This window comes from Poromitra crassiceps (genome assembly GCF_964638095.1).
Source record: "Poromitra crassiceps genome assembly, contig: HAP1_SCAFFOLD_49, whole genome shotgun sequence".
NCBI lineage: Eukaryota > Metazoa > Chordata > Actinopteri > Beryciformes > Melamphaidae > Poromitra > Poromitra crassiceps.
In genome coordinates, this window is record NW_028152262.1 from 1232436 (window position 1) to 1244611 (window position 12176).

The 12176-nt window shown below is 44.8% G+C and overlaps 1 protein-coding gene across 1 annotated transcript; it reads left to right on the top strand.

The window, feature by feature from the left end:
- Positions 1–283: 283 nt before the first annotated feature.
- Positions 284–5965, top strand: LOC310800726 (peroxisomal N(1)-acetyl-spermine/spermidine oxidase-like; the record flags this gene model as incomplete). Its single annotated transcript, XM_083664661.1, has 6 exons — positions 284–287; positions 2405–2574; positions 2762–2847; positions 3181–3293; positions 4331–4485; positions 5763–5965. 6 exons carry the CDS (start codon positions 284–286, stop codon positions 5913–5915), a joined length of 681 nt encoding a protein of 226 aa, XP_083520787.1. The 3' UTR covers positions 5916–5965.
- Positions 5966–12176: the final 6211 nt, after the last annotated feature.

Genomic DNA, 12176 nt, shown 5'->3' on the forward strand with positions numbered 1-12176 from the left:
ACGACAACGCTACAGCCAGTGCTTGTTTTTTCTTGTCGAGGTCCGTCACCCGTCTCCACATTTCCACTTCATTTTTCCAGTTTTCGTACGACTTTCCCTCGTCGAATGTCGGAGGCAGTCTGTAGTTATTAGAGGCAGCCATCCTCTGCTACCATGTTAACTCAATAATGAGACGTTTATTTAATATCAGTTCGTTTACTTTTCCGCTCTCAACAGCATGACAACTTGCCGCTCCCGGCTCACAACATAACACGTCATCACAGCGCGCAGCCAGCACAGCATCATGGGTACCGTAAAGCATAGTATAGAGGTGCCAACAAGTCATGTTAACAGTGCCAGGCTGTTTCGGCCCTCATCAACATAAAATAAAAAATCATCTGGCCACTAGGGGGTTGCACGTACAATCGCGCATGAGCCGGCCGGTGTGCTGTGTCCACTGGAGCAGCACAGAGAGGGGGGAAGACCCTGTGACAGACAGGGGGGGGGAGACCCTGTGACAGACAGGGGGAAGACCCTGTGACAGAGGGGGGGGGGGAGGGGGGGGAGTCCCTGTGACAGAGAGGGGGGGAAGACCCTGTGACAGAGAGGGGGGGGGGGACCCTGTGACAGACAGGGGGGAAGACCCTGTGACAGAGGGGGGGGGGGAGTCCCTGTGACAGAGAGGGGGGGAAGACCCTGTGACAGAGAGGGGGGGGGAGACCCTGTGACAGAGAGGGGGGGGGAGACCCTGTGACAGAGAGGGGGGGGGAGACCCTGTGACAGAGAGGGGGGGAGACCCTGTGACAGAGAGGGGGGAGACCCTGTGACAGAGAGGGGGGGAGACCCTGTGACAGAGAGGAGGGGAGACCCTGTGACAGAGAGGGGGAGGGGGGGGAGACCCTGTGACAGAGACGGGGGGAGACCCTGTGACAGAGAGGGGGGGAGACCCTGTGACAGAGAGGGGGGGAGACCCTGTGACAGAGACGGGGGGAGACCCTGTGACAGAGAGGGGGGGAGACCCTGTGACAGAGAGGGGGGGAAGACCCTGTGACAGAGAGGGGGGGAGACCCTGTGACAGAGAGGGGGGAAGACCCTGTGACAGAGAGGGGGGGAGACCCTGTGACAGAGAGGGGGGAAGACCCTGTGACAGAGAGGGGGGGAGACCCTGTGATGGTTGAATGTGTCGACGGCGAGAGGCTGCTGACCATGTTATTGTCACCGTGCCTCTAGGTAGACATTGTGTCTGCTCATTGTGTTTTATACCATTGGAATATATAAAGTTTATGAGGTCTCTTTTCAAAGTTCAAGAGTATATCAGTTCAGTTGTTTACTTTCACAGACTAGTCGACTTTCAAAACCACTAGTCAACACTGCATCATAGTCAACTAATCGTTCATCTGTGGTTTTAGGAATAAACAATATAAATAAATAAATAGAACATAGATTTAATTGAACAATACTTTTCTTACGTTATGCCATGTTAAAGAAACCACCAAATTGAAGGTATTTAGAGAGGGAAAGACTGCCCTCGATGTTGTTACTGCAGTCAAACAGTTGGTATCTTTAGACAAGTCGCGGGGGTTTAGCGGCTCATTTGTAAGCAGCCTCTCAGAGCCAATCAGGACTGTGCTATTTCACATACCCTTCTATAGAGCCAATCAGGACTCTGCTATTTCACATACCCTTCTATAGAGCCAATCAGGACTCTGCTATTTCACATACCCTTCTATAGAGCCAATCAGGACTCTGCTATTTCACATACCCTTCTATAGAGCCAATCAGGACTCTGCTATTTCACATACCCTTCTATAGAGCCAATCAGGACTCTGCTATTTCACATACCCTTCTATAGAGCCAATCAGGACTGCTATTTCACATACCTTTCTATAGGTTTGTCCCGCCTACATTAGTTAACCCTTTGGCTGTTTTTGAGACCATGATGAGAATTGATCGTTTTCATTGGGTGGGGGAAAAAGAGATATCTGGCGTGACTAGTCAACTACCTTTTGGGAGTAGTCCACTACTAAAATGCAGTAGTCGTCGTGAATGCCCTGCCTAGGCCGTGGACCCCCATCTGATGAGAGTTTGTCTAACTCAAACACAAATCTGAGAATAGTTTTATCACATGCAATTTTGTCCAGATTTTTCCACAACTGTATTTTAGGCAGAAAGATAACAGTGAAACTATGATCAAAATATTCATCCTTATACATTCTTATATGGTGAAGTTTAACATGTAAACTTGACTAAAGGACCCCTGGTCGTCCCTCGACCCCACCTTGAGAACCACTGCTATACAGTGTGTACTCGGTGTGAGCAGAAACTAGTTCTGTTCTCTAATGTTCTGTTCTATTCTGTTCTCTAATGTTCTGTTCTATCTGTTCTGTTCTGTTCTCTAATGTTCTGTTCTCTTCTGTTTGCTCAGGATACCTAAAGAAGCACCATTCCACCCTGTTCCGTCCGCCTCTCCCGCTACACAAGCTGCACTCCATCCAGAGAATTGGTTTTGGAACGAATAACAAAATCTTTGTGGAGTTTGACTCCCCGTGGTGGGATGCTGACTGTGAAGTCATTTACCTGGTGTGGGAGGACGAGGTGTGTAGTGTGGCCGGACGGTAAGATGCATCTCTAGTATGCATGTTCAAATCTGATTTCTCCCCTGGCTAAAATACAGACTGCCGCACAGTGCACACACACACACACACACACACACACACACATGCACACACACACACACACACGCACATTTGAACTATCTGTTTCATCTCTTATCTCTGTCCAGGAGAATATGGTGGACCAGGTGTCAGATATACAGAGATCCTGGATAAAGAAGATGTTTGGCTTCACTGTTCTCAAACCCTCTGAAAGGTCAGGAACCACAAGAGACTCTGATGCCTCCCTCGCTTGTTTCTGTTCTATTTCCAGAAAAATATCAAACAAAATGAATGCATAGATAAGAGTTACGGAGTCAAACCTCTGCTGTGCGGGGGCACCCACGAGCTACAAGTTGTCCTGCCAGTGAAGCGGCTGGCGACTGCACATGTATCGGAGGAAGCATGTGCTAGTCTACAACTCTCCCCAGATTGGCAGACCGGTTGGAGCAATGATCGAGACAGCTTGGCAGGGGGAATTGGCCTAGTACAATGTGGGGGGGGATTACGTTGTGCAACTCCTCATCTTATTATTGATGTCTGCACTCAGGTACGGCCACGTTCTCTGTGGCTGGATCGCTGGTCACGAGTCAGAGTATATGGAGACGCTGCCTGAACAGGAAGTCACACTCGCAGTCACGCAGCTCATCCGAAGATTCACAGGTGAGTCGAAAACCCTTCTGTGTAAAAAAAACAACAACAAAAACGTGTCCTGGTCGCTGCACTAGCGCCTCCTCTGGTCGGTCGGGGCGTCTGTTCGGTGCGGAAGGGAACTGGTGGCAATAGCGTGATCCTCCCACGCGCTACGTCCTGCTGGTGAAGCTGCCCGCCATCAGGTGAAAAGAAGCGGGTGGCAACTGCATGTATCGGAGGAATTATGTGTGTATGTCTACGGCCTAGCCTGGGTAAACCCAGCCCCCACGTGACCTGCTCTCAGACCTGCTCTCAGTCCCTAGTGACTGAGAACCAGAGGTCTGAGAGCAGGTCACGTGGGGGCTGGGTTTACCCAGGCTATCTACGGCCCTCATCAGATCGGCAGAGGCGGTAGTGCCCGGGGCAGCAGGGGGAAGGGGGGGGGACGATACTCAGTGACAGCACATTGCTTGACAGAATCTATCCACCTTATTTTTGAATGCCCCATTGTAAAAGATAATTGTGGGAACAAGGTCCGGTTTAACGTGACTTATTGTTGCAGCTTGCCATTTCCTTTGTTATACTCGGCCGCAGACCCAAATTATAAACCGGAAACTGGAGTCCGTTATAAATATAGTCACGTTATAAACAACTAACCAACGCTGGGGGTCCGTATGGAAACAGTGTTACTCGAAATGGTTAAAAGTTAAATCAATTTGGTCATTCAGTGGTGTTTTACTGCCATGTAAAGGAACTATTACGCATTAGCCACAGTAGCCGACTACCCACAATGCATTACGTTATCCCAGCACCCGAACGACACGGCTGTAGAGCAGAATGGCTCTGCTGTAAAATCCTCACAGACATTCTTTTTGTCAAGTTAAAACCATAGACTGTAAAACAGTCTATTACACCGGAAGCGGAAGAAGCACCCATCAGGCATCATGGCAGCTAGAAGTAAGGTGGATAGGATCCTTCCATGTTCTAGTGATGTTTCTGAGCCTTGATCTTTGAAGCATTGTCACCTGTCAGACACCTGTTGTTGTAAAGTAACTGTGTGTGTTTAGGAAACCCCACCATCACACCGAGGAGAATCCTGCGCTCCCAGTGGTTTCACGACCCCTGGACCTGTGGATCCTACAGCTACCCAGGAAGAGGCTGTTCAGCGCAGGACCTGGACAACTTGAGGGAACCTCTGCCTGCAAAGGGTGCACCTTCTCAGGTACACACACTCACGCACTAGGGCTTTCACATTGCACTAGGCCTACTCCACCTGTTTGAACAAGTCACTTGCACTAGGCCTACTCCACCTGTTTGAACAAGTCACTTGCACTAGGCGTACTCCACCTGTTTGAACAAGTCACTTGCACTAGGCCTACTCCACCTGTTTGAACAAGTCACTTGCACTAGGCCTACTCCACCTGTTTTAACAAGTCACTTTCACTAGGCCTACTCCACCTGTTTTAACAAGTCACTTGCACTAGGCCTACTCCACCTGTTTGAACAAGTCACTTGCACTAGGCCTACTCCACCTGTTTGAACAAGTCACTTGCACTAGGCCTACTCCACCTGTTTTAACAAGTCACTTGCACTAGGCCTACTCCACCTGTTTGAACAAGTCACTTGCACTAGGCCTACTCCACCTGTTTGAACAAGTCACTTGCACTAGGCCTACTCCACCTGTTTTAACAAGTCACTTTCACTAGGCCTACTCCACCTGTTTTAACAAGTCACTTGCACTAGGCCTACTCCACCTGTTTGAACAAGTCACTTGCACTAGGCCTACTCCACCTGTTTGAACAAGTCACTTGCACTAGGCCTACTCCACCTGTTTGAACAAGTCACTTTCACTAGGCCTACTCCACCTGTTTTAACAAGTCACTTGCACTAGGCCTACTCCACCTGTTTGAACAAGTCACTTGCACTAGGCCTACTCCACCTGTTTGAACAAGTCACTTGCACTAGGCCTACTCCACCTGTTTGAACAAGTCACTTGCACTAGGCCTACTCCACCTGTTTGAACAAGTCACTTTCACTAGGCCTACTCCACCTGTTATTTTTAGGCAATATCTGCAAACAGTCGTCATAAGCAACCTGAAGCTTGTGGATGCATGCTTTTTTTAAATTCACCCACAAGGGGGCAGTATGTATATATATATATATGCAGTGAGCTCTGAAGAGATTAATCTTATCAAGGTCTGAACATAAATAGAATTTCCTTAAGGTGTTAGCTTGTGCATATAACATATGGCGCTGTCTGTACTTGTCATCATCATCAGATATTTGATCTGTAATAAAGTGACCCAGATATTTTGTTTAGTCACAAACAGATAGAACAAAGTGAGGCCCCTGTCCCCTTTTGACTGACTGCTTGCTGTATCCCAGCAGGCTTTGCAGGTGTTGTTTCTTTTGACTGACTGCTTGCTGTATCCCAGCAGGCCTTGCAGGTGTTGTTTCTTTTGACTGACTGCTTGCTGACTGCTTGCTGTATCCCAGCAGGCCTTGCAGGTGTTGTTTGCCGGAGAGGCGACTCACTCCTGCTACTTCTCCACCGTCCACGGAGCCCTGCTGTCCGGCTGGAGGGAGGCTGACCGTCTGCTGGCTCACTACGCCTCCATCAGTCCCTCCGGACCATGCAAATCCAAGCTTTAAAAACAGCAATGCATCTTGTACTAAAGAGATTTTTTATTTTTTGCCAAATTGTGCCAAATTGATTCTCACCGAATCTATGAAGGTTTTCAATGATGAAAGATGTCGAAATAATTTCTGTCAAATTGATTTTTAAAATGCACTCGTATTACATTTAAAGCACTTTATTTCTTACCTGTTATAAGATACAGCACATGAATATCAAGATTAAATGTAATACATTCTTAATACTTTACACTTGACAAATACTTGTTTTTTCTCATTGTAATACCAAATTCTATGCTCTGTGTGTGTGTGTGTGTGTGTGTGTGTGGCCGAACCTGAAATTGTTGATATAAAGTTAATCTAAACTATATCCATGGGCCATGTTGTCTGTTTAGTCTTGAATGAATACATGAATTATGCATATATATACATATATCAGCAATAATAAAAGGAGAAATCCATCGTAGAAGAGGAAGAGTTTGAGCAGTTTGAGTTCAGGTCCGTTCTCTCAGGGTTGATGAAAGGCATTCTGGGAAATGTAGGAAATTGCTAACTGAAGTAGAAGTAGACAAGGCAAGACAAGAAAAAATGGGTTCACGAAAAAATTTATTATACAACTTACAACTATATACACAACTATACAACACAAAATAACTCCTGGAATGTATTGAATGTCACAGATTGATGATATGTACAACTGTTGTCAGAGTTTCTCATGGTAACTCAGATCCCACTGAGTCCATTTGGGTCCCATCAGGTTTTCTTCAGTAACATCAACATCGAATTATTTGCACAGTTAAGATCTTTTTATACAAGAGATTGTGTTCCTGATCTGCTTCTACATTAATAACAAACATATAAAAAATAAGAAAAGGGCCAAGGCACCTCTTCTGATCTGAATTTGTTGAAAACTCCAACATGTAGGCAATATGCTTTTATCAGTGTCATCACTTCGCAGTCATATTTATTAGTTTCCTGTTAGCAAGGATGTGGAGACATCTTGCTGTTAACAATCAGAAAACGAACAAACAAATATTTTATTCTATACTATTAGAAAGGGAAACCACCTCAAACTATTGAATTAAAAGAGAGCGAGGTACCAGTGATTATTTTTGAATTGACTCCATTTTTATTTTTGTATCCATATTGCTTTCTTTTGTGGCTTATTTTTCTTTCTTATTCTTTATTAGTATTTTATTATTATTCTCTTTGTCATTGTAAATTATACTTATTATGGTTATCTCCTATCTCCAACACTCTTGGTTTCTGATTGAAGAAGATTACTCAATTTCCTTGGAACATACATTATATAGTATATACGGTAAGTGATGACCATGATGGAGATATTGCCTACACATTCACATGGACAAATTCAATATGAATGAGCAATAAAGGCTTTTTAACTTCTTATTCTTTCATTCTTTCTTTTAATTATTATTACAGACTAGTTGATCTGGTTGTTTCCATACTTTTTGTATGTTTTTTTTTATATTCCCTTTAAAGAACATTCTCTTTTTAATATGAATTCCCACTGAAGTGCTTTTTTCGGAGTTCTACGTTTTGCACAAAAGCAAAAGTTTGTCATCCTCTTATAGCTAAGAGATCAACTAGAATGCTTGCACAAAGAAAGATATAGCCCCGTCATGTTTCCAGTCTCACACATTGTGTTCACTGCCTCTTTCCTGTGTGAAGTGGGGTTCCAAAAACCACAACAAACCCCTAGCTCAGCTCTAGTGTGGGTGACACCAACCAACATAACTGCATAATTACAGCCCACATAACAGACATTGGTTTGTCATGGGATGTTTAGTCTGTCAGCTGAAAGGAAGTTAGACATTAATGGGAAGATCAACTTGGTTTACCTGATGTCTTTATATCAGCTTGTGATGATAATTTGAGCATAAATGCTCCAAAAGGCCTCTCTGATTGGTGTATTATGAAACTGCATCTGAAAAACCGAGGTCTTATGTCATTGCCTATAATGTTTTTACGGACGAGTTGAGAATAAGACTGTTTAGCTGAATGTCAGAATAACCTCAATGGTGATAAGGATGAAGATCATCCACTCTAACCTCAAGCTGTGCTTCTCACTCAGGTGGCTCCTCATGAGGTCTGTCAACTGTGTGCAATGTTCCAGCTTCTCGTTCATAACATTGACTCTGCGGTTGATGCTGAGGAACTGGCAGGTCTTGTCATAAAGCTTTTCCAGGTTTTCTCGGTCCCAGTAGAAATCAGGTGTGATGATGAGCAGGTCCGACCTCAGGTTTATACAGTGTCTCAGTGCAAAGAGCACTTCTTCCCTGAAGAAGAACATGAGGGCATCGTCGTCTGGTTTCGCTGCCATCTCTGTCAATATCACCAGCGCATTTGAGGCACCTCTAGGTAAATCCACTTCATGGAAACCATGGTTGATCAAGTCATGGCAAAGCGTTGGCAAATGATACTGATCTGCTGTTGCAAAGGCAATACACTGCATCATATCCTTGTCCTCATCCTGGGAAGGCTGGTTGGTTTTGGATGGTTGTTTCGTTCTCGGCCCTTTGGGAACCCTCTTTCCAGGAATTGTCACTGGTTTCAAACTGGATTTTAAAACTGAACCCTCTTTCCAGGAATTGTCACTGGTTTCAAACTGGATTTTAAAACTGAACCCTCTTTCCAGGAATTGTCACTGGTTTCAAACTGGATTTTAAAACTGAACCCTCTTTCCAGGAATTGTCACTGGTTTCAAACTGGATTTTAAAACTGAATCCTCTTTCCAGGAATTGTCACTGGTTTCAAACTGGATTTTAAAACTGAATCCTCTTTCCAGGAATTGTCACTGGTTTCAAACTGGATTTTAAAACTGAATCCTCTTTCCAGGAATTGTCACTGGTTTCAAACTGGATTTTAAAACGGAATCCTCTTTCCAGGAATTGTCACTGGTTTCAAACTGGATTTTAAAACTGAATCCTCTTTCCAGGAATTGTCACTGGTTTCAAACTGGATTTTAAAACTGAACCCTCTTTCCAGGAATTGTCACTGGTTTCAAACTGGATTTTAAAACTGATTTGACGAGGTTTGTTGAATACGGGCGCTCTTGTCTACTCCTACAGCTAGTCTGCACCCAAGGGTCAGCCAAGGAGCTTCTGAAACGTCTTAACCCATAGTAACAGCTCCTTGGACACATCCTTGAGGCAGGCCAGGTGGAAAGAGTCCTAGGTTGGGATTCATACGCGTGTCCCTGAGTAGGATGGGAGAGGCTGGCCGAGGCAAACAGGCAGACCTGCCTCCTGTCCACTGGCCGCTGAACTCCCAGTCTGAACCACAAGGTCCGGAGAAGCATCTTCATTGTCCTCGTGTTGTCCTCGTGTTGCAGCGGCAATAAGTATGGTCACTTGCAACCCTGTTGTCCATCATGTCAACTGAACTGGCATTTCTTGCTCGCTTGGGCATTAAGCCCAAGACAGCAATAAATGCCAATTGAGTGACTTCTTGCTTGGGAGCTGGAGAGTCACTTTCTTCCACGCGTTTCCTTTTTTCAATCCTGATTCTGATGCGTGCACTTTTTCTCACAGCTGGAGCAGGGGCAATGGTCCGTGTGGCAATGGTCCGGGCAATGGTCCGCAATGGTCCACAGGTCACAACTTCCTCAGCCTCCGCTTCTGGAATAAAGATATAAGAATAAAGATTATTTCTCTTTCAAACAGTGTCGTAGATCTAATATGAGCAAAACTTATTAAAAAAAATTCACAGCTATGTTCATTTCCAAAGGTTTGTGGAAATGGACAATTTCCATAACTCTTCCAGGCTTGGAAAACACAGGAAGCTGGAATCCTCTTCAGTGTATTTTCCCGACCCCGCCGATTTCCCCCCCATTTTCTCCCAAACTGTACTTGGCCAATTTCCCCCTGCTGCTGCCCCCTCTGCCGATCTGGGGAGAGCCGTAGAGTAGCACCGTGCTTCCTGCGACACATGCACAGTTGCCAGCCGCTTCTTTTCAACCCGACCTTTCACTCAGACAGTAGATCAGCCCCCACGGTTCGGAACGTGGTTCGGAACGTCCCTTTTTGTTGTATTTAACGTTTAACGCTAGTGTATGAGAACCCCTGCAGCGCAGCCAGACACAGACATCGCACGCAGAGCAGCACACAACACCCAGACAGACCCAGACAGCAGGACAGGATTGACAAACGCAAGCCAGAATATCCGATGCCCACCAGCAGCAAATCAAGACCAGCAAGAAGCTGCAACCAGCAGCACACGCAGGGGCCAGCGCTGCTGGTTGCAGCTAAAATATTATTCTGCCAAACAAAATTCCCTGGCCTTCACTGTTTTATTGAAGGAAATTATTTTTGAGGTGTGACTACATTAGAAAAGATTAGCTTCAGAGTCAGTGATGTGCTTGAAATGTTTAATTTCACAAAAGGCTCATTATCTCAGCTTCTAGAAAAAAATTGCTGTTTTGGGGTAAATCAAGCTATCTTCTCCGGCTCATAACTAAAGAACGGAAAATGGGATCAATAAACTTTTTTTTGCAGATGATAGAATAGAGTCTCATCGTTCTTTGTGCGTGTTCAGTGTTTACATAGTAATATATCACACAATATTCTGTGGGCCTCGAGAAATCACTGAAAACGCTCTGAAACTCTGGCACTGGGAGCGTCCGTTCTCCAAAAGTGGCTGGCACTCAATGAGTTAAGGGAAAAAAAATATTTTTTGAGCTGTGCAGGGCAACAAATGGTTATAAAAAGTATAACGTGATCCGAACCGTGGGTTTTCTGATCCGTGCCAGCCCTATTGCTGTGAAATATATATATATATATATATATATATATATATATAGTTTTTACATATATAGTTTTATAGTTTTTACATACACATTAACCCTGAGGAGTAGCCGGATTGGGCTGATTTTCAGAAATATTGTGATATTTGGGAAATATCACAATTTTGAACATTTAATTTCAGAGGCTGCAGCAGGCTCAGTTTTAAACCCAGAGTGAAGTTTCTGGTATCATATGAAACTAGAAGACCTAAGGAATCGAATTTGCCAACCATGTCATGCTAGTTTGTCAGGAAGGTGGCTAAATAACACTCCAAATTTAGGCAAAATTTTGGCGAGGGAAAAAAAACATTTTCAAATGGGTCCTCTTTTTCGCAGGTGTGTGTGGCAGGAGGGGGCTTTAACTAGCCAAAATGCTTTTCTGCTGCCGTTTGTCTCCTGTATGCAAAACCATCGCCTGGCACGTTTTAATCCTATTTGTTTATGTGATTGACTAATTGTCATGACTTGTTAGCCAGCCAGCTAGCTGCAGGCTAATGTTACAGGCGGTCCCTGTCTTTTTCCACCTTGAATATAATTTTTTCATATTCGATACTTTTTATTTATATTCAAATATATATTTGAATATCCGTCCTTGTTGGTAATACTGATGGTAAACTCGTCTCAACTCAGGAATCAAAATTGTACCAACCCTGTCATGTTAGTTTGTCAGGAAGGCAGCTAAATAACACTCCAAAGTTCAGCTACATTTTGGCGAGGGAAAAAGAAAACATTTTCAAAGGGGTCCTCTTTTTCACAGCCTAATGTTGGCAGGTGTGTGTGTCCGTTTGGAAGCAGCTAGTAGCCTTATATTGTCATTTAGCCTTTCTGCTGCTATTGCATGGTTCAATCAGCTAATTGTATTTTATTGGGGGGCGGACATTTGTGAGAGAAAATTTGTCTTCCAACAACCTACCTTTTGCCATGTCAGCTTGGGGGACATTCTCCATATCAACTGATGGTCCATCTTCCAACGGGGGCTGAGCTGGGCTCTCAGACAACGCTGCACCGTTGGGAGAAGACGTCTTCACTTTTGGGCACATCTTCCCAAGTGATTGTTCGAATTCCTATGGAGATCACAATCCATTAAAATAAATAAATAAATAAATAAATACAAGATGCATTACAATTACAATGTGAGATGTAAAACGCAACAACGCTCCTTCATAATCTTACCTCTATCAGGCTTCGTCGTGCAGTGGCCCATTTGCGTAATGGAGAGTCAGGAGGCAGACGTTTGTCAAAAACCTCTGGGCTCATGCCTCCAAATGAAACCCGCTTCTTCTTCAGTTCGCTGAGGTGACTTCCAAATGAAACCCGCTTTTTGCCAGTTGGGGTTTTCCTGTCAGCCAACGGGGGCTGAGCTGGGCTCTCACACAACGCTGCACCCAGAGAAGGGGTCTTCACTTTTGGGGACATCTTCCCAGGTGAAGACATCTTTGTTGTGGAGCTGCTGGAGGCTGGAGCTGCAGGCTCTT